Source organism: Papio anubis, chromosome 16 (genome assembly GCF_008728515.1).
Source record: "Papio anubis isolate 15944 chromosome 16, Panubis1.0, whole genome shotgun sequence".
NCBI lineage: Eukaryota > Metazoa > Chordata > Mammalia > Primates > Cercopithecidae > Papio > Papio anubis.
In genome coordinates, this window is record NC_044991.1 from 89,519,580 (window position 1) to 89,544,650 (window position 25,071).

A 25,071-nucleotide genomic window follows, 5' to 3' on the forward strand; every position below is an offset into this window, starting at 1 on the left:
TTACTGAGTGCTTGATACTACTGTATTCCTATGAATATTCTTCAGCTTTTTTTCTGGGATGCAATTACATTACTTGGAAGCAGTCTGATTCTTTCAGGTCTTGCCTTTATGATTTCTTAGGTGGGACCTGGGAAACATTCAGGGCAGGGATAATTATTCCCCATGACTGAGGCAAGACCTTTCTGAGTACTCCATCCAATGTCTTGTGATTGTCAGTTTGGAAAAGTTGAGGAAAGCAAGTACTATTTCCAGTCCCGTGTAAGCAGAGTAATCTTTCTGGATGTTTTTTTCCCCAGCCTCTAGGAAATGTACTGACAGTACTCTCCTGACCACTCAAGGAAGACCCTCTGCAGACCTCTGGAGTTCCTTCTGCTATTCTGTCCCTTCTAGTCCTCTGGCTGCCCCTGTCTCTGGCTTTTTAGCCAGAGAGAATTTTTTTTTTTTTTTTTTTTGAGACGGAGTCTCGCTCTGTCGCCCAGGCTGGAGTGCAGTGGCCAGATCTCAGCTCACTGCAAGCTCCACCTCCCGGGTTCATGCCATTCTCCTGCCTCAGCCTCCCGAGTAGCTGGGACCACAGGCGCCGCCACCTCGCCCGGCTAATTTTTTGTGTTTTTAGTAGAGACAGGGTTTCGCCGTGTTAGCCAGGATGGTCTCGATCTCCTGACCTTGTGATCCGCCCGTCTCGGCCTCCCAAAGTGCTGGGATTACAGGCTTGAGCCACCGCGCCCGGCCTAGCCAGAGAGAATCTCTTAACCCCCCAGGCCTCGCTGGGCAACCCACACACAGACATAGATGGGAAGGTCAGTTGTGCAGATCTCCAACTGCAAACATCAAGACATCTCCGTACACATGCTGAGGGTCTGGAAAGAGCACACATCTCAGGGCCTGCATGAACAGAGTGACCTTCCTGAAAGACAATGGCCTCAGTGACCTCACTTCTGATGCCTGGTTGCTGGAGTTCAGGGCAAGCAACAGCAGACACACCGCCCACATGAACATGTGGTTTCCAAGCCGGACAGAACTTGCAGCCTCAGTTCCAACCAGGTCCAGATGTTACACCTTCCCACAGTCGGAATGAAGTTGGCCTGACTCGGACGGTGCTGTCAGGGATCCTTGGTGCCTTTATTTAATCCTGCGTCCAGTGTGCCTACTGTGTGCAGCCCCACGGGAACGCAGCTCCAGCAGCCCCAGGTCACAGGGAAGATGCCAAACAGTTCCACAAATCAGTGTCTAATGACAAGCCGATTGTCACGAGAAGTGGGTTCTCTGAGAGCCCTTAACCATGTAAGCTGACATGGGCTTGGGTCAGCGAAAGAATGTGGGAGCTGAGACTTGGAGCTCAGTGTGGAGTAGGGTTGTCCAGGCAAAGGGGTGGTGGGGGCACCAGCTGTGTTTCCAGAGGCTCCTGTGGCTTAGCCTATGGGACTGCTATAGGAGAGGCAGGATGTTCGTGGTCCTGAGCCTGTCCTTGTGGGGTCTTGTCTCATCTGGAAGACAAAGTCCCAAGAGGACATTTAACTGAGGGACTGCCACGCACACTCCCACAAAGGTGGGGTGGGGGCGACTCTGAGATGTTAGTGTCACAGTCTGGGATTTTTGTTTTCTCCATTAACGGACCCTTGGCACCAGGAAAGGGCATGGCATCAGCACTTCTCAGTCAATACTGCTCCACGGAGGAATGGGATGGGGGAAATTGGGAGGGGTTGGGGCAGGGAGAGGGCTGTGGGGCTTGGCCAGGCCCCTTCCCTGCTTTCACCTTGTTTTTTTTTCTGAGGCGGAATTTCACTCTTATCCAGGCTGGAGTGCAGTGGTGCAATCTCGGCTTACTGCAACCTCTGCCTCCCAGGTTCAAGCAATTTCCTGCCTCAGCCTCCCGAGTAGATGGGATTACAGACGCCCACCACCACGCCCAGCTGATTTTTTGTATTTTTAGTAGAGATGGGGTTTCACCATGTCGGCCAGGCAGGTCTCGAACTCCTGACCGCAGGTGATCCACTCACCTCCGCCTCCCAGAGTGCTGGGATTACAGGCTTGAGCCACCGCGCCCGGCCACTGGGCCTTAGTTTTCTGAGGCTAGTTCTACATCTTAGGATCATGTCCCCCTCCCAGAGAAGAACCCCACATAGGCCCCGCTGCTCCTTCCGTCTGCGGCTTGGAGCTTCTCCTAGCAACAGGGTTCAGGCTGCTAATAAGGCCTTCCTCAAGAACCCACCCATAACCAACGACCACACTTCGTGGGTCCATCTTTGTATCATCTTTACTTCCTTGGAGCAAATTCCCAGCAGCGGGTTTGCGGGGTCCAAGAGTATGCACCTCTAGCACTATGACAAAGGCGGCCAAAATGCTTCAGGGAAACGGTGCCCCAGTTTGCATTCTGCTTCCCATGCCCTGCCCTGGGAATCTGACTGGTGAAACATTGGATGGCAGAGCGGTCGGGTGCTTCCGACCCCGCGGTGGGCCGGGACCTTTTCCTAACCTCAGGAACCGTCTGAATTTCTCTTCTGCCGAGTTCCTGCGGGTGTCCTTCGCCCACCGGCCCGAGGGAGTGTGAATAGCAGGCACCACAGGAGCAGGCCTCCGCTCGCAGAGGCTCCGTGCCTGGGCAGGAGCACCGTCCCACGCCCCAGGTGGCCGCAGGGTGAGGGGACCGGGGGCGCTGGAGGCGCACTATGGGGGGGGTACGCCCGTATCTCTGGCCCGGTCGGCAGCGGTCAGCGAGGCTCAGTCCCCGCCCCTTCTCCCAGCTGCTCATTCGGGGCTCCCGAGGCGCTCACAGGGGTCGACTGCGTCCGTGGAGCACAACCCAGGGGCTACGCTAAGACGCCACACAGGGTGACCACCCCCAACAACGCCCCACGCCTCAGGGTCAGTACGGCGGATCCTAGAGCCTCCTCCGCCGGAAGCGGAAGTGCGTCAGGGCGCCGGCCGGCAAGAAAGCACCGCGCAGACTCGCTGTGGCGGCGTGACCCGGAAGCGCTCGCCGAGGCCCCGCCTTGCCCGCTGATATTTCTGCCGGGTAACTAGCCGCTTCCTTTCTCTCGCGCGCGCGGTGTGGTGGCAGCAGGTGTGGTGCGCGGCGCTGGCTTGGGGCTCAGGGCTGGGGCTGGGGCGGAAGCGGGGGCTTGGACGCGGGGGACGGGGTGCAGGGTGCGGTGTGCGGCTGCGGCCGTGACCCTAGGGGCGGGTTTGCGCCGGGAGCCGGGGCACGGTTCCGGCCGTCCTCACGGCGCCGCGCGGTGACTCCGCAGGCTCAGCCTCGAGATGCAGAACGACGCCGGCGAGTTCGTGGACCTGTACGTGCCGCGGAAATGGTGAGCGCCCTCCCCACGCCCGGGTCACTGCGCCCCCCACATGCCCCTCTTCCGTTTTTACCGAACCACCACGTCCCGTCGCCTGTCGTTGTCCCCCTCACACCCCTCCTGTCCTTACCCCGCCACGTCCGTCACGTATCCTTCCCCGGACGTTCCTCTTTTCCATGCAGACCCTCCCAACCCTCCACGTCCCCTCTTTCATTTTTACCCCCCTGTTCCTTCTGCTCACTGCTGCCTTTCTCCACAGCTCCGCTAGCAACCGCATCATCGGTGCCAAGGACCACGCATCCATCCAGATGAACGTGGCCGAGGTGAGCTGGGAGCCCGGGAGGCGGGAAGGTTGGGATGTATGTGCCGGGAAAGGCAGGCCTGTCCCATTGTGGAGGAGCCCCTAGGGTGAACGTAAGGCAGAGACTGGCTTTGAGGATTGGTGTTTCCCAAACTTGGGGGAGTGGTTTCTGACCCTTCTTCTTTTTCTAGGTTGACAAGGTCACAGGCAGGTTTAATGGCCAGTTTAAAACTTATGCTATCTGCGGGGCCATTCGTAGGATGGTGAGTGTTCCCTGGGCTTTGCTCATCACTTCGGGACATCGTGGACTTGACCCTGCTTTACCCTGCGCATTTGAGTGTGTGATGGTGCCTGAGTAGATTTGCTCGCAGAGTAGTTTGAGCCAGCTGGACTGGGCTGGCTGCCTGCTGCTTCTTGGGGGTGGAAGAGGGGTGCTCTGAGAAAACACTCAGGCAGCAGACCCTGCCTCCCACTAGGAGGTCCCCCCCATCTCACGCCATAGTCAGGCTGGAGGCTGCCCCTCGGGAGAGGTGGCTCCCCTTCTGCGCCTGTTTCCATTCGCTCAGCGGGGGAGACACATGGGCTGGTGGCGCAGCTGACCTGCCATCTCAAGCAGCCGGGAGTGGAAATATTCTTAGTGTTTTTTTTTTTTTCTTAAGGGTGAGTCAGATGATTCCATTCTCCGATTGGCCAAGGCCGATGGCATCGTCTCAAAGTAAGGTTGGGGGGCTCACATTTGGGCAGAGTGAGTGGACTAGGGCTGCTCCAGAGGCGTGGTCCTAACGTTGTTCTTTTCCCCTGGTTCTAGGAACTTTTGACTGGAGAGAATCATGGAAGTGGAATATTTGTCATAAATAAATAGTGAAAACCTACCTGTGCAGGTTCGTTCTGTGTCTGTAGGCCCAGGGTTGAGGTTTTGCTGTCAGTGGGTGACAAGGGTGGGGTACGGTACCCAGTTAGTTGAAAGGAGACAAGCTGTGAAACGTATTGCAAAACCGAGGTTTAAAGGATACATTATCCATTTAGAAACATCTTAAGATAAAATGACTCAAACGTTCTGAGGTCAGAGACTCGCTTATGCACATTGACATCCACAACTGCTACCGACGTGGAAGCAACACCAGGCCTGGTTTTGTGGAGTCACAGCCCAGCTGAACACCTCAGCTCCCGACACCTGGGTGTGTTCTAGGGGATGACACACTTGAGAGTGTAGTTTGGTTTAACTACTGGCTTTGTTGCAATAATCCTCGAATACCACACAGTGGCAGCTCTTGGCATCATGACAATGGACATACTGAAGGGAAGGCTTCACACTTCACATAGACCGGTTTGGTTAATAACTTTCACTACATAAATACACAAACTTAAATTACTGTGCTTATCAGCCATTTCTTGCTTTCATGTGTAGAAAGAACCATGAAGACGGGTGTCCCTGGAGGGCAGGTTGTAAACTGGAACAGTTACTAGGAATTCAGTCCCTTACATGTTCATAACATGGGCGAGCTGTTGAGATGGGATCTGGGTGGCAGGAGAGGTTGCTTTTCAGAGGAAAGCTGCCTGGGACCCAGCATGGGGGAGCAGCTTGGAAGTCGAGTCCCCTCTGGGTGCACGTTGGGTTCCAGGGGGTCATCCTTGGCCTGAGGGCTGCTCGATGGAAGGGGATGCTCCACAGTAAATAAGGGCAAAGGCTTTGGTTTGTCCTCATCCTGCAGTCTCTCCTACACACCAGCCATCTCTGGGTCTCAACCCCAGTGAGTGGCTGTGGAAAAGGAGGGCCAGGTGGGTGCTGGCAGCTGTCCTGCACCACTGCTGGGGTCAGGTGGAGTTGCTGGTGGAGTTCCGTGATCACCAGAATTGGCATCCCCTTTCTGCGGAAGCACCAGTCTGCACAAATAGCATAGAATGTATTGTAATGGGCTAGAGACAAAGTCATCCCAGTCTCTCCAGGGCCAGGGAGGTTTAAAGTAGTGGTAGGAAAAAGCTTGGTGGCTGAGGCAGCGGCCAGTTTTGAGACCAGCTGACCCATGAAGAAACACTCAGCAGTCCTTGGTTATTCAGTGTTTTGATGAGGCAGCTGCTGGATTGCTGGGCCATGTAAATTCCTTGCAAGAACTTCAGACAGATGTGGAAAAGCTAGAGATGGGGTCCTGCACAGAAGGGACATTGACCACCACTTGGAGTCCTTTTAGCATGGTGGGCTGCCCTGGCCGAGGTGGCTAAGACAGCACCTGTTTCCTGCCTCAGAAGAAAAAGACTGATGCACTGACCCTTTGAGGTTGTGTGGGGTGTGGTCAGTGCCCTCCTGCCTGAGGGTCAAGTGTGTTTTCAGGTCAACTTTAGCAGACCTCATTTAACCATTTTTTGTTCCCTTAAAAAAAGACCCAAAAAACCAAATCCCAATAAATATGTTATTTTTCTCCATCACAATATTGCTTAGAAAAATAAGAGCTGGCAAGCAGCGATTGTCCTGGAGGCCCAGAGTGTCTCCTGGTGAGAGGCAGAGGGTAGAGCATGGCATGGTATGGGCAGCTGTCTGTTGCACCCAGTCGGTCTGTAGGACACAAGGGCGTCAGGATTTCACAGTGACACGATGTTTGAAGAACAGAGGTCCAAGAGTCCAAGAATGAGATCAAAATAAATCAGGAGACTGCTCCTGCTAGTTTAACTGGACACCAAAAGCTCCATTTAGGACGCAGTGAGGTGGGCGGAGAAAGCTCTGGAGGAACTCGGCTTTGGGTGGCAGGGAGCCAGCGGCACAGTCGATGTTGGGAGATGCTGCTGAGGAATCCACACCCGAAAAACCAAATCTCCAAGATGAATACCTAAATAAGTTAAACTCAGCCATTTCAGTGTGTTCAGTGAGGTCTAGAAACCCAGATCTCCACCCCAACGCTGTGGTGGCTGCGGTGGTTTACAGAAGGCGAGGCGTGGGGAGACAGACTGCAGCCGGCTCACTGCTACACGCTGTGAACCAAAGATCCTGGTGCCAGGCTGGTCTGAGGCACGTGAAAAAAAATACCAATAACAAAACCCCACATTTAGTTATGTAAAAATCCAGGCGAATTCTCAGAAATCCCCTTGGAGGGACAGTGCATTTGGGGATGAAAGCGACGTCACTTTCCAAGGAAACAGCAGAGGCAAAAAGGAGAGCCGTACCAGCGGAGGCCAGGTGCCTCCTCTGGCGGGTGCTGGGGGCACTGGCAGGAGGCAGCGCGGGGCTTCAGTGAGACACTTCCCTGGCCGGCAAGTGCACCTCGGTGCCCTGAGCCTTCTGTGGAGCCTCTGCTAGAACTGCTGGGTGAGGCGCCTGTAATGAGGTAACACTTGGTTCTCGGGAAGATACAGGGCCAGCTCCAAGGCCACGAGCACTGTGAACTCAAACCCGATCAGGTCACGCCTGTTGAATCGAAACCTTTCTTCTAACTTCTGCAGGGGAGAAAGAAGGGTTACACGGGAGCCTTCCCTCTTCCACGTTTCCCGCCCAGCCAGCCCCATCTCAGCAGTGGCCCTGGCTGGATGTCATGACCCTGCCTGCAGTGCCTGCTGAACCCAGCACTCACATCAATGAGCTGCTTCACGCCGCTCTTGCGCAGGTCACTGCTGATCTTGGCGGCCAGTAGCACGCAGGCGCCGGCGCACAGCTTGCGGTTCTGTTTGCTGAGCTTGCCCTGCAGGACCAGCTTCTCAAAGTACACGTAGGCCATGGCCACCGTCACGGGCTCCAGGCTGCACTCCTCCGACAGGCTCCGCATCTCCCGCTTTAAGCTGTGGGTTAAGACAGAAGCCATGTCCCTGGGGCTCTGGCTGGGGCTGAGGCGGCAGCCCCCTGCCACCACCAAGGAGGCTCGAGCAATGTGGCTTTGGGCTGCAAGAAACACCACTGTATCCTTCAGGGCAGTAACCTCCACTGTACCACGTACAATGCCCAGGGCAGGGTGCAAGGGCAGCGACAGGCAGGCTGGGTCTTGGCTTCCCCCCTCCCTTGGGTGGGCGCCCACAGCAGGTCCCACCTGTGCCTGGTGGGTGGAGCCACAGAGGACAGGCCCTGCTCTTGGTGGGGGGCAGTGGCCTCTGATGAGGGGCAGTTTTAGGAAGAGCCTTGAAGGGAGGTGCCGGGGTGTGGGGTGAGCCACCCTCTGGAACACTGGGGCAGAGGCCAGGCAAGGCAGGCCCCCAGTACAGGGCCGTGGCCAGGAGTCCAAAGTGAGCCCAGCAGTTTCGCTGCCTTCAGCTCACTTTCCTCTGGTCACAGGAGTTCTCAGTGTGGCAAGATGTGAGAGCAGAGGCACGTGGATGGTCTTGGTGAGCACCCAGCATGCCTGGACGGGGTGCTTTGTGGGCCAGGGGAAGGGCCACGGAACCTGCTCAGTAAAATAGCACACACTGGGAGCGGCTGGGCACGAGAGAGGCCTTGTCCTGCTCGAGTTTTACAAAGATCCTGGGCTGCTGCGAGGGTTTGGCTGAGAGGCCCGGTGGTGTGTGGGGGGACGAAGTGTGATGGGGCCGCGGGGGGCCTGGCTTGGCGGGCAGTGGAGGTGGGGGAGCTGCTGCTGGGGGCCTGGTCAGAGGTGGGAGGGAGTTGAGGATGGGCAGCGGCTAGACTTGTCAAGCTGGAGAGAGAATCTACCAGAAACTGGAGAGGCTGGCAGGGCCTCCCAGGACGATGAGATGGTCTGAGAGGGTGTCCTCACCTCCTGATTTTGCTCAGCGTCAGTTTGACGTGTGGGAATTTCTCCCTGAAGGTCTCGTTCATGTCCTTTTTGAGGTCTGAGGGCTTCACGTATTCTATCACTGTGGTCTGCAACAGACAGTGGACAGGGTTGGGCTGGCCCCTTCCACAGTCCATGGGTCCCACCTGCCCGGTACCACGATGGATTTCTCACCATCCTGGGTTTGCAAACATGCATAAGGTGTGGCTTGAGAGGCCCCGAATCTCGGAGAACAAAATGGCTCAAGAGAGAACCCCAGAGCCCATGCATGCTTGGTATGGGGAGAGCCAGGCTGCCAGGTGCTGAGGGCTGAAGGGCAAAGGTCGACCCCAGCTGGAGTGGCCAGCACTGCTCCCCGGCCTGCCCTGCACACCACCACTGTCTGTGGTGCTGCAATCTGGGATGGGGGCACGTCACGCCCCTGGGGCGGCTTTGCCCACAGCCTGCCCTGCACGCCCTGAGTGAGGACAGGTGTGCAGCGGCCTGTGCCCAGGCCCCAGGAGTGGGCACTCACCATGTAAGACGCAAAGATGAGGACGCGCTTGTGCTTGCCGCAGGGCCACTGCGGGTCATCCAGGAGGTTGGGGTTGTACTCCAGGGTGTCCCCCACATCGCTCCCTGTAAGAGAGGCAGCCCCTGACCCACCAGGAGTCTTGAGCAGTACCCATCTAGCCCCAAGGTCTGGCAGGCCGGTGCCATGGCGGGACAAGGCCGAGCGGGGGAGGGGCTCCAGGCCATGGTTCTCGCTCTCCCGAAGGGCCCAGGGCTTAGAGCAAGAAAAGGATGTCCTGAGAGGAGGGGCCCTCCCTGGAGTCATCTGTGGATGCAGCTCCTCCCCACTGCCCGGCTCAGGCCAAGCCCAGGGCCAGCGATTCGGTGTGGAGCTGTTCCTCTCCTGAGTGGCCGCCACCTGACCCTCTTCCCCAGGCTCCATCGTGCACAAAGGGCTACAGATTGAAAGGGGCTTGCTGGTGCTGCTGCAGTCCCTGGGCCGTGGTTAAGGCACGCGGGCCACCCTGTTCCGGGCTGTGGTTAAGGCACGTGGGCTACCTAGTTCTGTGCTGGCTGCTGCTGACTTGGTGGGGGCAGGTTTATGTCTTGACCCTGGCAGAGTCCGGGGGACACTGGGCCGAGGTGTGGGTAGCAGGCCATGGCTGTCAGTCTTGTGTGTGACCAGGGCGTTGGTGGGGTACAGGAACTTCGCATAAGACACGACCTAGAAAAGCAAACACATCTGGCCTCAGCTCTGCTTCCTGGGACCAGAGGGCAAAGTGAGCTCTGCCTGCCTCCCGCTGCAGGAAGCCCAGAGGCACACGCCGGGAGCCCTGCGTGGAAAAAACAACTCAGATCAAGCCGCTGAGGCTGCGCCTGAGCTGGACGCTGCTCCTCACATAGCTAGAACATTCCAGAACACCGCTGTGCTTTATCTGGGTTCTGCAGCCTGTAACGTTCTCCCTGCCTCTGAAGACCACTGACCACCAGCACAGAGGCTGGAGGGTTGGCGAGCCCCACCCTGCAGCGGGGAGGTGTCCAGGAGCATCCGGCTGTAGTGCAGAGAGCAGACCTCAGGCACGGCCAGGCTGCCGGGGGAGTCTGATGGGCTCTAGGGCCGTGTTCTCAGGGCTGCACGGGCCCACATCCACTCCACCCTTGCGTTTTATGTGGAGTGAAGCACAGCTCCACGTCTGCCTCGTGGGCACTGACGTGTGGGACTGCTCCCACCTGCCTGCCTGGCCCTGATGGCACTGGATGTCTGCCTGCAAAGAGGCTCTTACCTTCCCATCTGCTCCCAGCTCCACACCTTCCAGCTCAAAGACCATCTCGGAAGACACAGAGACACCACCGGACGGGTGCCTCTGCTTCTGGCTGTCCACCCTCAGGTCACTGCAAACATGGGAGAGGCAAGGGGCTGTGGCCTGTGCTGAACTCAGGCTCCGGCCGCCCAGCCCACCTGTCTGCTGGCCCGAGGCGCGCTCGGGAACAATGTCAGCACCACCCCTCGGGAAAGAAAGGCGGCCCTGGTGTGACCAGGAAGGTGCACGTCAGGAGTGCTTTCACGGAAGGGGGGTCTTTGAGCCCTGCTTCCCCAGTACAGACACCGGCTGGTAGAGCCCCCGGGGCAGCGCCCACCTTCACTAGCCCTCCAGGGGCACGTGCCCACGCCTGGTCAGGTTTCTCCACCGTTTTTACGCCAGGGCCACACATAATCCCCACCCCACAGCTGTTTCCTCCTTCCCTGAATTACGCACGGATACAACTGCGTGAATGGTCACAGGGCCATGTGGCTCTGTCCACAGAAGGTGGGATAGCCCGGCCACCTGTACATCGACAGCGTGAACAGAAACCGGCCCCTCTGGAGAATGAGGACCTGAAACGGCCCCGGGTTCCTGAGGAGCTTTGGTGGAGGTTGACGTGCTAAGCCTCACATGAGCCCAGGGGCAGCCTGATGGGGACGCAGCCTCACCTGGGGGCGCAGTGCCCTCTGATGCCTCCTGGGCCTGGTGGGGACCAGGCCTTGCCTTCTGCCCAGACGCATACCGCATGCGAGGCAAGGGCTGAGTACTCACCTGATCCGCAGGCCTTCCCCATAGGGCAGGACCGAGAAGGCCGCACACAGGGACCGCTTGGCACAGATGAGCACAATCCTGCAGGGCGACAGAGTCAGGGGAGACAGGGGCTGGGGGGCAGGGGTCAAGGTGCTGCTGCTTCCAGAGCTACAGACATTTCCATGGAAAATTCCTTCTGCCTAAATTCAGGTGCCGGGAGACTGCCCATGCTGCCCAAGGGGACTTGGGCCCAGGAGGCTGGGTGGCCAGAGCCACTAAGCCTGGCCCCCCAAGCTCTCAGAGTGGATTCCCTACAGGAGCTACCAGGGTGCCCCTCCCTGGGACGCGGCTGCACGTGGGCAGGCACAGCAGTGACATCCTGAAGGCTCCTCCCTGACCCAGTGCGGGTGGGGCTGGCGGCCTCACCTCAGGATCTTGGCTCATTCAGAGATGAGAGGCAGCCAGAGGGGACAGGATGGCAAGGCCAAGGGCTGCCTCAAGCCAGACCTCAGAAGTCCTCAGTGGTGCGGGGCTCAACGCCACCAGAGGGGGCCTGATCCAGGTCCATAGAGAGGCTGGCCTGGAGGCTCCCTTCCAAGGCGCTCGAGCAGTCAGGCTCCGGGCCAGGGAGCACAGGCAGAAGCCACTGTTTCTCCTTCCTTAGACACTGGCTCTGCCCTGCCTGGGCCCAGGGTCTCACCAAGGGGACAACAGCGGGAGAACTTCTCCCCCTCTCTGGCTTGGATGACGGGAGCCAGGGCTGGCACTCACGTCTGCTGGAAGCTGTATAGGACTGACGGGGAGGAAGGGTCCATTCAGACCCATAGTCACCATAAGGAGGATGCCCGGCAGGGGGAACTCCAGAAGGAAGGGAGCGCTCTGGACCTCAGAACACCTCAGGACATGCAGTGAGGGGAGTACGGGTCCACAGGAACGCCCCCTAGACACCCTGACACAGTCTCTCAGGGTGCACCTGGGCACGGCTGCGGCCCTCCGCCAGCTTTGGGCAGCCTCTCCTCCGTGCCCCCAGCAAACCCCAGCCCTCCTCCCCACACATCTCACAGCCACGCCCGTTTCCGTGTCTCCAATTTTCCTTCATGTCAGCACTGTTGCTGGACGCCGGCGTCCACACGTGGCCCTTCATGTAGGAGCCCAGAGAGGATGACCTCGCTGTGGTGACACCAGGGACCCGTGGGTGCTTGGCTGATGTGGAGCAAAGAGTGTGGTGGGGAGGAGGGTCCACCTCTAGAGGTGTGGGATGTGGAGTGGGCGGAAGTCTTGGGAGCGGAGGGAAGATTGCTTGGCTGACACGGGCAGGACCCTGTGGGCCTCTGGAGACCACAGCCCTGGCCCGGCTCCTGGCTCGGCCTTATACCTGCTGTTCCTGGTGTCGTACTGCCTCATGTTCTTGATGAAGTGGGTCTTCTTCAGGCCTTTGTGTCTTGGTGATCCAGATGTGTGTTTGGTTCTGCAAGGCAAAGGACACAGGTCACTCTTTTCCTCCCAGGACCCTCTGGCCCCGCAGGGGTCAGTGGCAGCCCGAGCGGAGTTGTAGAGCTCGGGGCAGTTGGGGGCGTGTACCTCTGTGCTGGAGCACATCCCACGGCATCTTCCAGAAACTCCAGGGAGCAGCGTTGGGACGTGACTCGCTTCCTGCAAGATGACAATGGGGCCTCAAAACAGGCATGGGGCCACCAGCCCAGGCACCGCCTCTGTGGCCAGACACCGAGTGCCGCCCGCCGTGCAGGGAAGGGCCACTCTCCAGCCCAGCTGCACACCCACAGGCCGAGGGGCTTCCAGAGCCCGTGCAGACTGACACAGGGAGGAGGGGCACCGCATGCCTCGAGAGGTTCCTGTTTCAGAGGCACTGAGCTCTTCTCTGGGGACCAGCGGCCCTGGGGACAGGTTCCTCAGGCACAGCACAGCGCAGCACAGCACGCCAACCTGCGCTGCCCACCAAGGGTCGCTCGGCCCCAAGCAACACCCTGCTGGGGGCACCGCCAGCTCTGACAGGCCCATCCCACCCAGCGCTGCCTGAGGCTGGCGCTACCTGCCCCTCCCTGAAGCACAACTTGGCATCGGGGCACCAGGGCGCAGGCAGGCGGGGTGGGCACTGGGCAGCCCTTGCTTTCAGGCCACCTTCCCGTGGCTCGCAGCTCCCTGCATCAGCCACACCCTCCCACCTCAGCGCCGTCACGGGGGCTCCTCCTCAGTCTGGAACATTGTGTTCCTGCTCTTCCGGTGGCCACCTCTTTCGGAACTGTTTGGCTCACAGGCGGCCCCGAGGGAGGCGGCCCCGAGGGAGGCTGCCTGGATCGCGCCATTCTGTGACCTGTTCACGGCACTGGTCACTACAGCAAGGAGGTGTCCCCGCCTTACCACCCACCTGCGTCTGCCTCCCCTTCCAGAGTGCCGGCCCCATGGATGGGACAGGGTCTGTCCCCGTTCACTGCTGTCCTCAGTGCCTGCCCTCCTGCCAGGAGCCTCCCAGGTGTTTCCCATAAGTGAAACATGCAGGCAGATATTTGTTGGCTGAATGACTGTACAACACACTTCCCTGAAGACCCCCTCAGGACACAATGCCCACTGCTCCTCAGACCCTCGACCCTCAGGACCAAGTAAGGCCATCCTGATGTGGAGACATGATGTGGTTCAGTAACTCTCAGGGCCACGCAACTCCAAGCACAGAGCTGTCTTGAACCCGGGTCTGTCGGCGACTCCAAAGCTTTGTTCTCTCCCTTATACTGGGAGCCATGAACACGTGTACCTGGGCACCAAGGCATTCCAAAAACATAGCTTAGGAGATAAGGTCCAATGCCAGTTGATGCAGTGTTGCAGTATTGGAAAACCACTCCAATTGCAATGACAATGATGGGGCGACGTGGTATGGCACATCTGAGGAGCCTGCCTGCCCTGCAGGGCTGTTGGCCCCCAGAGGGGAGCGGTTGGTGGTGGTGGTGACAGTGGTGGTGACAGTGGCAGTGGTGATGGTGATGATGGTGGTGATAGTGGCAGTGATGGCAGTGACGGTGGTGATGACAGTGGTGATGGTGGTGGTGACAGTGGTGGTGACAGTGGCGGTGGTGATGGTGATGACGGTGGTGATGGCGGCAGTGATGGCGGTGACGGTGGTGATGGCGGTGGTGGTGGTGATGGCGGTGATGACAGTGGTAGTGGTGGTGGTGATGGTGATGATGGTGGTGATGGCGGCAGTGATGGCGGTGATGGTGGTGATGACGACAGTGGTGATGGCGGTAGTGATGCGGCCCTCTGTGGGGTGCTGTGTGGTTTATTAAATGGAGCAACTTGGCCCCTGGGCTTGGCATGGGGCGTTCTCAGCGTGTCAACAGTAGCCTTTTTATTAAGTGTGAGCCAATCTGGACTCCTGGGCAAGGGCAGGTGTACTGCTGGGGGTCACTTCTGGGAGCCCTCCAGGTGCCAGGCCAGCGCCATCCTCAGGGTCCCACGGGCCTTCCCCCAGCAGGACCCCGGCTTACACACAAGGCCTGGTGCGCTCAGGCCCCCTCTCTGGTGGAGCTGGCCTGGAATCCAGGTCCCCACACCATGCCCTCGCCAGGAGCCTCCCACCGAGAGCCAGTGTTTGTCCCAAGGCGCCGGGTTGGGCACAGCCACAGTCCCACAGTGGGTGCTGCCTGTGCCAGCGAGAGTGCCACAGTCACCACCTCACCAACACTCGACGGCGCACAGTAGGGGCAGTGACAGCCACACCCACTCGACAAGTGGCACAGAGAGGCCTGCCCTTGCTCAAGTCACACAGCCAGTGTAGTCCTGGTTGGTACCAAGGCTGTCACCTTGACGCCAACACTGATGCTGTCATTTTTTTTCTTTTTTTTTGAGATGGAGTCTCGCTCTGTTGCCCAGGCTGGAGTGCAGGGGCGCCATCTCGGCTCACTGCAAGCTCCGCCTCCTGGGTTCAAGCAATCCTTCCTCTTCAGCCTCCCGAGTAGCTGGGATTACAGGTGCCCGCCACCACGCCCGACTAAGTTTTTTGTATTTTTTAGTAGGGATGGGGTTTCACCATGTTGGCCAGGCTGGTCTTGAACTCCCGACCTCAGATGATCCGCCAGCCTCGGCCTCCCAAAGGGCTGGGATTACAGGCGTGAGCCACCATGTTTTATTTTATTTATTTATTTTTTGAGATGGAGTCTCATTCTGTTGCCCAGGCTGGAGTGCAGTGGGTGCCATCTTGGCTCACTGCAACCTCCGCCTCCCAGGTTCAAGCGATTCTCCTGCCTCAGCCTCCCGAGTAGCTGGGACTACAGGCTCCCACCACCACGCCCAGCTAATTGTTTTGTATTTTTAGTAGAGACAGGGTTTCGCCATGTTAGCCAGGATGGTCTTAATCTCCTGACCTCGTGATCCGTCCGCCTTGGCCTCCCAAAGTGTTGGGATTACAGGCGTGAGCCACCGCGCCCGGGCCTTTTTTTTAAAAAAAAAACCAAATGCTGGACTGATTATGGGGTCGGGTCCTTTTTTTTTTTTTTTTACGACAGAGTCTCGCTTTGTTGCCCAGGCTGGAGTGCAGTGGTGCGATCTCAGCTCACTGCAACCTCCACCTCCCAGGTTCAAGCGATTCTCCTGCCTCAGCCTCCCAAGCAGCTGAGAGTACAGGTGCCTGTCACCACGCCCAGCTAATTTTTGTATTTTTGGTAGAGATGGGGTTTCACCATGTTGGCCAGGCTGGTCTTAAACTCCTGACCTCAAGTGATCTGCCCGCCTTGGCCTCTTAAAGTGCTGGGATAACAGGTGTGAGCCACCGTGCCCAGCCGGGGTCAGGTCTTGATAAAACTACCCTAAGCAGAAAATACAGAGTCGCAAGTTAACTTAATACACCTACCTACGGGCATCACAGCTCAGCCCAAACTCAGCAGGCTCAGAACACTTGCACTTGCCTGCAGCTGGGCAAAGTCATCTCACACAAAGCCTATCTTTTTTTTTGAGACCGAGTCTTATTCTGTCATCCAAGCTGGAGTGCAGGGGCTTGATCTTGGCTCACTGCAACCTCCACCTCCCAGGTTCAAGCGGTCCTCCCTCCTCAGCTTCCCAAATAACTGGGATTACAGGTGCCTGCCACCACTCCTGGCTAATTTTTGTATTTTAAGTAGAGACGGGGTTTCAACGTGTTGGCCAGGCTGGTCTCGAGCCTCAAATGATCCACAGGCCTCGGCCTCCCAGTGCCAGGATGACAGGCGTGAGCCACCGTATTTATAACAAAGTGGGAAACAGCTCCTGTAATTTGTTGGATACTGTACTGAAAGTGAAAAAGAACGTGGTTGTAGGGGTACCAAGTACAGTTTGAAGTCAGGAACTTAAGATGTAATTAAAATTTTTTAAAAGGCAAAGGCAACAAGAGCTTGTTGAAAACAAGCTAGGATTGAAAACAGAAAATCCAGTAAAACGCCTGGTGCCTCACACTGGCCCCATCACCAGACACAGCTGTGCACCCGCCCAGTCCCAGCTGGAGGTAGGGGCAGGGGACCAGCCGGATGGCTGCAGGTGGGTGAGCAGCTGGCCAGAAGAGAGCACTTGGGCGATGGGACCAGGAGGGGCTGGGGATGCAGTGGGCTGGCCTGGAGAGTAGGGTGGGTGGGGAAGGAGGAGCTAGGGCAGGCAGCAGGCTCTGAGGGCAGCGGAGGGGCACAGCACCCAGTTGTATGCTGAGGGGGTGTGTGTGGCAGATGCTGGCTGTCCCGAGAAGCCCAGGTGAGTGAGTGCTGGCCTGTGATGGGTAAGGGCGGGCAGGCTGCCCCAAGAAGAGCCCAGCGGAGGCTGGATGGGCAGGGACCGTACTGGGGAAAGAAGCCGGTGAAGGAGGAGATTTGGGGACTGTCCCCAGATAGGTGTTCGTGTGTCCTGCCCTACAAGGCTGGGCCTGGAGGCCCTGAGGACCGGCCTGTGTGTCTTTCTGGAAGCTCCTTCCCACGGGTAATTACCAGGGGATGCCTGGGTATTTGCATGCCTGGGACCTCATTTGGAGGCCCGTGAGGGCCCCAGCAGAAGCCAGGGGCCCCGTGGCAGCCTGCCTGGCAGTACCATTGGAGCCTCTGGCCCAGGATGCAGAGGAGCTGCAGGGGGAGGCTGACGCTGCTGCCGGCAGCTCCTCCATGATTTTCTGGTCGCTGCAGGAACGATGGGTTTCTCTCTACCACGCTTTAAAATCTGTTCCCAGCGGGTTCTTCTGCAGATTTTTCTCTGTGATTTCCTTCTCCTTTCTTCTTTGTAAGCATCTTATTAGTAAACTAGATCTGCACAGTTCTAGGAGGGAGGCAGCATTCTGACCCTCATTTCACGGGTGGGTAAACTGAGGCACAGAGGTGTTTAGCAACTTGCCCGAGATGACATGGCTGGTAAGAAACAGAGTGGGGGCCTGAGCCCGTGTGGATGGCGGGGTCTGTACCCGGCGGCTGCTCTCCACTGTTTCTCAGGGGTTCATTTTCTGAACCTGGCCCTGTTGCAGGTCACGTTTTTTGGTTTGAGTCCAGAAGACTCTGATAATGCTGAAGGAGGTGCCTGCCCATGGGTGCAGGGCAGGGCGGCCAAGTGGGGAGGACGCCGCTTTGGCCTTCCCTTCCCCTCTGCCTCCACGGGAGCTGGCGCTGAGGGAGTACGAGGGAGGTGCTTCCCTTCCAGAACCAGGCTGTCACAACTGCATGTGTCACCACAGCAGGGTGCTGCTGCTAGCGGGACGGGCACTGGCATGTGCAGAGGGGACCCAGGCCAGCGTCCATTGCTTGGCCCCTCTGGAGGATGGGCTGGGAACCCATGAGACGGACCCCTGCTCGCCCCGGGCTCCACAGAGAGGTGTCCGTGTGTCTGGCAGACACAGAGAGGATCACGCATGTACACATGCACCACCTCACACCTGGCTGGGAGCAGCACACATGCCAGTCAGCAGGAGGCAGGACACGCACGATCAGGGGACGGCATGCACAGCATGGCTGCACGTGCACACAGACGCCACGCGGGTTGAGAGGCTCGTCACATAGTGACACAGGTCACTGTCTCAGTGTGGGCGAGGGGCTGAGGAGGGGCACCAGGCAGTGGCGGCTGGCCTGTGTCTCAGCAGGGGAGTGGCTACAGGGGGTGTGCCCAGGCACACGTTCCATGTGCTTCACTCATCCTGCATGCACCGGACCCCTCCATCCAAAACATGCCAGGAACAAGCGAGCAAAGCAGAAAGAACAAGGCCCTCAGCAAGGCCCACACCCCACACCCCACGCCCCACACACTGGGGCAAATGCGAGTTCTGCTGAGTCCCAGGAGGCCCCGCTCCTGCCCAGCCATGGCAGAGTTAGACCGGCAGCGCCGACTCGTGGTTCCCCCCACACGGCAGCGACGTGCGCGAAGCTGCCTCCATCTGACTTTTGGGAAGAAGGGGTTGGGGGTTGGGGCGGCAGGAAGGCTGCCCTCCAGATCTGCGGACACACCTCACTCTCAGCGCGAAACGGCGGGCCACCAACGCCTCCACCCAAAGTCACGCTCACAGACAGGAAGAGAAATCGGCTATTTATTAAACACTGTTTCCAGTGTTCGGTACATTTCCTTTCCTTTGTAACGGAATAAATGCCCAGAAGAGACTGAGGCCTGAAGACCCCATCCCCATTAGAAACCCAAAGCTGTGTGGAGGAGCCTCTGTGAGGCTCAGAGGGAACTCAGGAGGCCCGGCTGGGCGAAGGGGCCGTTGAAATGACCTTGACAGTAGGTCTGACAACGTGAGGATAGCTGGGAGCCTCTGCCGAATGACTGCGCTTCTGTCCCATGGCGTGCCCGCTCCAGCACTGGGGAGACTGGAGCCCTCCCTCGCCGGGAAGGTGCGGGCAGTGGTTTTGTTCGGCTGCTCCCAGCTCCAAGTGTGGGCAATGGTCTTGTCTGACCACCCCCAGCCCCATCCCCTGGCCTGGGCACCTGGCATGCCATGGACCCTGGGGCACAGCTGTTGAATGCGTGGCTGGTCTCGGGTGCCCTGTCTCATCAAGTCCCAGGTGAAGCAAAAACACCCAAGTCCAGCACTCCCTGCTGCCTCACCCAGAGAAAGCATCCATGTGGGGTCCGGGGCGGGCGGAGTGGGAGGTGTCGCGTGGCCTCTGGGCTGCAATGGGAGATGGGCCCCCAGGCTCTGGCCTCAGCTGACCACTGTCAGCTGCTTGCCAGCTGGAGAGCAAGAAACCCCCAAATCAGGCTTGTAAACAAGGCGCCAGATGCCAGGCTGAAATTGGTTTAACTTGGACAGCAGCTTGGCAATGCTGAGTGGCTCCTGGCCCAGACAGCAGCCTGTCCCACAGCTGCAGCCCAGCCCCAGGCCCAGGCCTTTCCCCAGATGCATCTCGGCACACACCCTCCAGAACTGGGGGCTCTGCTTGCTGATGGCTGCATGTTGGCTCTTTGCTGGGCCACATCTGTCCGCAATTCGGGGAAACTTGTTTGCTTGAGGGGATGCCACTCCCACCTCATTAACGCTGTGACACTCACCAAGGGCTGTTGTGGGTTAAACTGTATCGCCCCCAAGAGAGGGTGAAGTCCTAACCCCAGTATCTGTGAATGGGACCTCGGATGGAAAGAGGGTCTTAGCAGACGTCATGAAGTTAAGATGTCACGGGGTAAGTCCTAATCCAACGACTGGTGTCCCTGTGAGGAAATCACCACGGGGAGACACGGACACGTAGGAACAGTGAGGCGCGGAGGCGGAGGCGGAGGCAGAAAATGGAGCCACAAGCCCAGGAGCGCCTGGAGCCACCAGAAGTAGGAGGAGGCAGGAAGGATCCTCCCTGGAGCCTGCAGAGGGAGCGTGGGCCTGTCCACACCTTGAGGTTGGGCTTCTGGCCTCCAGAGCTGGGAGAGGCCACGCTGGTGCTGTGAGCCACCGGGTTTGGGGCAGGGGTCAGTGGGGAGGAGACTGCAGGTGGAGCACCCCGGCACCTGCTCAAACTCAGCTGGGGAGGCCCAGAGATCCTGCTTGCTTTTGGACATTAGGCAATGGCAATGTTAAAAGTGAAAATAAACCTGATTGGAAGTTCTGTGAGGAAAACAAGGATTCTAACGATTCACTCACTGGCTCAACACAAAGTGCCACACCAGGCTGAGCCTCCCTGGGAAAGAATAACTATTAGGGACTGAGATGTGACTGTTCCCTGAGCAGCACTGTTGTAACAGGAGGCTCCATTTGGCTGGGTGTGGTGGCTCCCACCTGAAATCCCAGCACTTGGGAGGCTAAGACGGATCACTTGAGCCAGAGTTTAAGACCAGCCTAGACAATATAGTGACACCGCATCTCTGCTAAAATAAAAACTTAGCAGGGTGTGGTGGTGTGCGCCTATAGTTCCAGCTACTTGGAGGCTGAGGCAGGAGGATAACTCGAGCCCAGGAGGTAGAAGCTGCAGTGAGCTGTGATTGTGCCACTGCACTCCTGCTTGGGAGACAGAGAGACCCTGTTTCAAAAAAAAAGAGGCTCTGCTCACCTCACACTGACTCCTGCCACATACTTCACCGAGCCCTGGGCACGCATCTGACCTCTGACCTCAGGAAGGCCGTGCTTAGTGTGAACCTGATTCTCAGAGGAGATTGAGGCTCGGAGAGGCTCGGAGAGCAGTGTCACCTGTTCAAGGTCACAGAGGTACTGAACAGTGCAGCTGGGATTCCAAGCCAAGTCTTTTCCCAGAGCCCAGGTCAAACCACCACACGCATGAGACCAACATCAGGGCCATCTTCAGGACTTTCAGAATTCTCTCCATTTCCTGAAACCAACTCATCCTAGAACTCTTGAGCCAGGAGCTAGCAGCCCCTTTTGCTGGGGCAGCCACACTTCCCTCGCCCAGCAGCCAGGCCCAGGGAACACAAGGAGAAATGGATGTCCTCACACTGGGGGCTGCCTATCAGGGGAGGGGCCACGGCCCTCGGACCCAAGGTCAGCACCACGAACTTGGCAGCAGAGCCCCAAGAGGGATGCCTCCCCACCAGGAACAGCGTGGGGTTCAGGAAAGACCTGAACAGGGACGTGGGGGCCGAGGAGGAGGGAAGGGAGGAGACAGCCCTGGGTGAGGCAAGGGGTGGGGGCGCTCGGGCCCATGGTGGGTACGGCAGGAGGACCCCAGGCACCCAGCCCATGCCGCGTCCCATCCTGTGCCAGGGATGCCAGCCACAGCGCACCCTCTAGGATCCCACAGGGCAGTGAGCATGCTGCACTCAGGACTGTCACCACGGAGGCTCTGGGCCTGCAGGGGGTGCCTTCTCAGTTACGGGCACTTCCCCGCAGCATCGCCCTGCCCTGCCTCCCTCCACTGGAGTGGGCTCCACTCCATGCCAGGCCTGGTGCACACAGAGGTGCATGAACTCTGTGGAAGGAGGGCCTACGACAGCACCCGGTCCGCCTGGCGTCACCATCCGGTTCTGGACACTCACATGCAGGACTGAGGGAGAAAGCTGCTTCCATGTCAAACAGCAGGGCCCAGGGTTAGGGAAAAGCCCAGCACACCTGCAGAGCTCGGCCCGCTGGGGTGAGCCCACTTCCCATGGAGCCCACACCTTGGGGCCTTGCCCCCCCGCCCTGGAGAGTCGCCACGTAGTTCCATCTCTCCCGCTTTCCCGAAGGAGCCGGCCATGCCAAGTGCATGGGGCCTGGCTGCCACATTTGGGCAAATCATCCCTCTGCTCCAATCACCCTCTGACCCTCCCTGGAGCAGTGGCCAGGCATGTCCGTGGGGGGACATCTTGTGGACAGGTCTGGGTCTGCAGGCGTGCTCAGCCTGGCTACGGCTAGGAACACTTCCAAGGATGGAGTGCTCTGCGACCTGCGTGTGATGCAACCTGCATGTGACATCATCGTCTTTGAGGACAGAGTGCTGTGTTCTGGGCCCAAACTTCCCCAACCAAAGACCTTAGAGGAACCCAATGCCTCAACCTGCCTGAAGGCCAGGGGTGTGGGGCGACTCTGATGACCTCTAGGTAACCAAGGAGGCCATGCCAGCCTTGACCCAAGAGCTCTGTGTCAGCCCCCTTCAGTGCACACCTGCAGGGGCTGCCTCTGGGAACAGCGGCCCAGCAGGCACTTGGACCTGTGGACAGTGGCTTCCTTTGAAAAGGAACCGCAACAAGCAGCCAGTCCTAGGCTGAGAGCCTACAGTCACTCCCGGAGGTGAGGGCTGCGGGGGTGGGGTGGGACAGCCCCGGGGCGCAGGAGGCAGGGTCACCCAGGGCCTATGGTCTCTGGGAGAAGGACACAGGGTGTCGGGCAGCGAGGGGCCATCTGGGCAGGGGGCACACGCTGGACAGGCAGGGCTCATGGTTGGGGTTACCCTGGGATGGGCTGAGGTAGTTCCCAGAAATGGAATTAAGGCAGGCGGAGCAATGGCAAACCCAAGGTGTGACGGGCCCAAGGGTACCGAGCTGAGAGTGATGGGGGGTAGAGCGGGGATCAGCAGGGAAATGACAGGTAGAAGGTGCCAGAGACCAGTGGCTGTGGGACGGGAGGTCTGAGGAGACTCTAGGAACAGGTGTCAGTGACAGTGCCAGGAGGACCCCGGCCCACTTGCTGCATCTGAGGAGGTGGGCACGGAGGGTGTGGCCCGGTTCAGAGAATTCAAGGAGATGCACAGGGCTTTCCATGTGTCCCTGTGTCCTGGGCACTGGTGCCAGTGGATGGGGGTGGGAGCATGTCCAGAGCCCACAGGGCTGAGGGTCTCAGGGGTAATAAGGGCTGAGTGAACCCTAAAACCCATTTCAGAGGGCTGACAACATGGAGCCCCAGACCCCATATCCAGGGGCTGAGAGAATTCAGGGGACAATGAACCCTACATGTGTGGGGGCTGAGGAAACCCTCATTGAGCCCAGGAACCCCCAGTTCTGTATCCAGGACTGAAAAGGCCCCAGGTGAACCCAACCCCTGTGTCCTGGGCTGATGAGGGCCCAGGTCACCTGACCCTTTGTCCTGGCCTGAGGACCCAGGCTGACCCTGACCCCTGTGTCCTGGGTTGACAGGGGCTCAGGTCACCTGAACCTCTGTCCAGGGCTGACAAGGCCCCAGGTGAACCCAACCCCTTTGTCCTGGCCTCTGTCCAGGGCTGACAAGGCCCTAGGTCACCTGACCCCCTTGTCCTGGCCTGATGAGGCCCCAGGTTGACCCTGTGGCCTGGGTTGATGAGGCACCAGGTGGCTTGACGCCTGTGTCCTGGCTTGATGCGGGCTCAGGTCACCTGAACCTCTGTGTCCAGGGCAGACAAGGCCCCAGGTGAACCCAACCCCTTTGTCCTGGCCTGATGAGGCCCCAGGTTGACCCTGACCCTTGTGTCCTGGGTTGATGAGGCCCCAGGTGACGTTGACCCCTGTGTCCAGGGTGGACAAGGCCCCAGGTCACCTGACCCCCTTGTCCTGGGCTGATGAGGCCCCAAGTAATCCTGACCCCTGGTCCTGGGCTGACCCCGCCCCCGTCCCCGTCCCGGTCCCTCTACCCAGCGTCCTGGGCTGACCTGGCTGGGCCCCCACTCACCTCTGGCGCTGCCCGTCCAGGCCGAGGCCTGTGGGCGCCTGCGTGGGGCTGAGCAGGCCCTGGGGCGCGGGGGTCCTGGCGGGCAGCCCGGGCAGGCCGGCGGGGGGCTCCGGCGGCGGCGGCGCTGGCGGTTCGCGGGCCTCGGCGGGCGGCGGTGGGGGTTTCTCTCCGCCCGGGCCCAGGCTCGGAGGCCGCCCGTCCAGGGAGATGTTGTTGAGGAAGAAGAGCGCGGCCTGGCGGCGCCGCGAGTCCCCGCGCCTCCGCAGCGCCTGCGGCGGGGCCCGAGCGGCCGAAGTCGGCGCAGCGGGAGGCGGGGGCCTGGCGGAGCCGGGGGCTGGGCCCGGGGCTCCACCGGCCGCGGCCGCGGCCATCCTCAGACTGCGCCCGCCGCCGCGAAGCGCCCCGCCCCCTGCCCGCGCGCCCGCGCGCCCGCCCCCCATTGGCCGCGGCGCGCCCACATGCAAATATGTCTCCGTCGCGCTCGCCTATTGGTCAGCGATGTGCCGCGCTCGGGGCGCTCCCCTGGGTCCTAGAGACCGTCGGGCGCGGCCGCAGGGAGTCGGGAGCTGCGCGCCTCCCCGCCGGTTCGAGTCCCCGTCTTGGGAGCTGCGGCCGCGGGGCTCCGGCCTTCTGTTCCCTTTGCTGTACGGCGGCTTTCACGGTCAGCCTTCATCGAACGCGCATTTTAAGGCTCCGGACCCAGGGCGGCGTGGGCGAGGCCCAGCACACTTTCCTTTCCGGAGGTGTGTCTGGGCGGTGCTTCAGCAAGCGCAGGGTGGCCCGTCGAGGAGCCCCACCGCTTCCCGGAAGGGCCGGCGTTCCACCTGGCCTCCTTCATTGACAGAAGGGACTGAGGGTCTGAGTGGAGAAGGCACCTGCTTGTGATTGAAGCCCGGGCAGAGTCCTGCACTTCCTGCAGTAGCAAAGTGACCTTGAGCCTGGCTTGTGCCCACGCCTTTTTCTGTCCCCGGGTGTCCCTGACTTCAGAACCTGCGAGCCGGCGCCACCGAGATGCTCAGGGCCTGCCTCTGGAGCCCGGGAGCCTGTCTGCGGTCTGGAGGGGAACCCACTGTATCTTTGTGGAGGGACTCAGGGCCTTGCACCCACCTGTGTGCCACCTGCCTGCTCTGTCCAGCTTTCTTTTGTGGGTTTACTTATCTTTAAAGAGGGACAGTGATTTCAGCCTCAGGGTGTTGTCAGGATGAAACTGGCTCAGTGAGGGGATCGGGCTGTGGCTGGAGGCCAGACACATGCAGTGGTCAGCCTGCAAATGCACTGCAGTACCCCCGCACCTGCCGGCATGCGCCCAGCCTCTCCTGTGCTGGGTGCTGGGGAACCGGTGGGACCGATAGGCACAGCGCTGGCCCTAGGAGCACCTGGTGTGTGGGGAGGCAGCATGATGGGTCAACAAGACAGTGGGTGAGTGGGCAAGACAGGGTCTTCATCACCACCGCTAGCATGGGCCCCTGCCCTTCAGGCCCCTCCCTGCCTCCCACCTGCCCTGCTCCCTCCTGTGGGCCTTCACAGGCCACCACTGGGGCTCACGCAGCACACAGCACCTCCGCTTCCTTTCCCTCTGCCCTTCCAAGTTGGCCTCCAAGGCCTATGCCAGGCCTAGGGGAAGGTGGACAGCTGTCCCGTCCGGGAGAATGTGGGCCTGGGTGGCACGGCGGAGGGGCGGCTGCGGATTGTGGATCCACAGAATGGGCTGCTGACT

The 25,071-nt window shown here is 59.4% G+C and overlaps 2 protein-coding genes and 2 long non-coding RNA genes across 5 annotated transcripts; 2 read left to right on the forward strand and 2 right to left on the reverse strand.

The window, feature by feature from the left end:
- Positions 1–1,098: 1,098 nt before the first annotated feature.
- Positions 1,099–2,808, reverse strand: LOC110740475. The gene is made up of 2 exons (XR_002515034.2): positions 2,477–2,808; positions 1,099–1,487 (listed from the first exon to the last, which is right to left on the reverse strand). It is a non-coding gene; the product is annotated as an uncharacterized LOC110740475 (long non-coding RNA).
- On the forward strand, positions 1,197–2,870 carry LOC116270835. Its single transcript, XR_004179141.1, has 3 exons — positions 1,197–1,284; positions 2,482–2,627; positions 2,745–2,870. It is a non-coding gene; the product is annotated as an uncharacterized LOC116270835 (long non-coding RNA).
- Positions 2,871–2,990: 120 nt separating this feature from the next.
- RPS21 (ribosomal protein S21) lies at positions 2,991–4,472 on the forward strand. 2 transcript variants are annotated; one of them, XM_009215800.2, is made up of 6 exons: positions 2,992–3,064; positions 3,249–3,311; positions 3,559–3,622; positions 3,792–3,863; positions 4,260–4,315; positions 4,409–4,472. In XM_009215800.2, exons 2-6 carry the CDS (start codon positions 3,262–3,264, stop codon positions 4,416–4,418), a joined length of 252 nt encoding a protein of 83 aa, XP_009214064.1. In that variant the 5' UTR covers positions 2,992–3,064; positions 3,249–3,261; the 3' UTR covers positions 4,419–4,472. The 2 variants fall into 2 exon arrangements, with proteins under 2 accessions (XP_009214062.1, XP_009214064.1); XM_009215798.3 differs by having other exon boundaries at positions 2,991–3,064; positions 3,792–4,472.
- A 115-nt stretch (positions 4,473–4,587) lies between these two features.
- On the reverse strand, positions 4,588–23,737 carry CABLES2 (Cdk5 and Abl enzyme substrate 2). The gene is made up of 10 exons (XM_003904523.4): positions 23,355–23,737; positions 12,437–12,508; positions 12,231–12,323; positions 10,877–10,954; positions 10,085–10,193; positions 9,360–9,525; positions 8,824–8,927; positions 8,292–8,398; positions 7,161–7,365; positions 4,588–7,026 (listed from the first exon to the last, which is right to left on the reverse strand). The coding sequence occupies exons 1-10, from the start codon at positions 23,723–23,725 to the stop codon at positions 6,886–6,888; spliced, it is 1,446 nt and encodes a 481-aa protein (XP_003904572.1). The 5' UTR covers positions 23,726–23,737; the 3' UTR covers positions 4,588–6,885.
- Between the last annotated feature and the right edge of the window lie 1,334 nt (positions 23,738–25,071).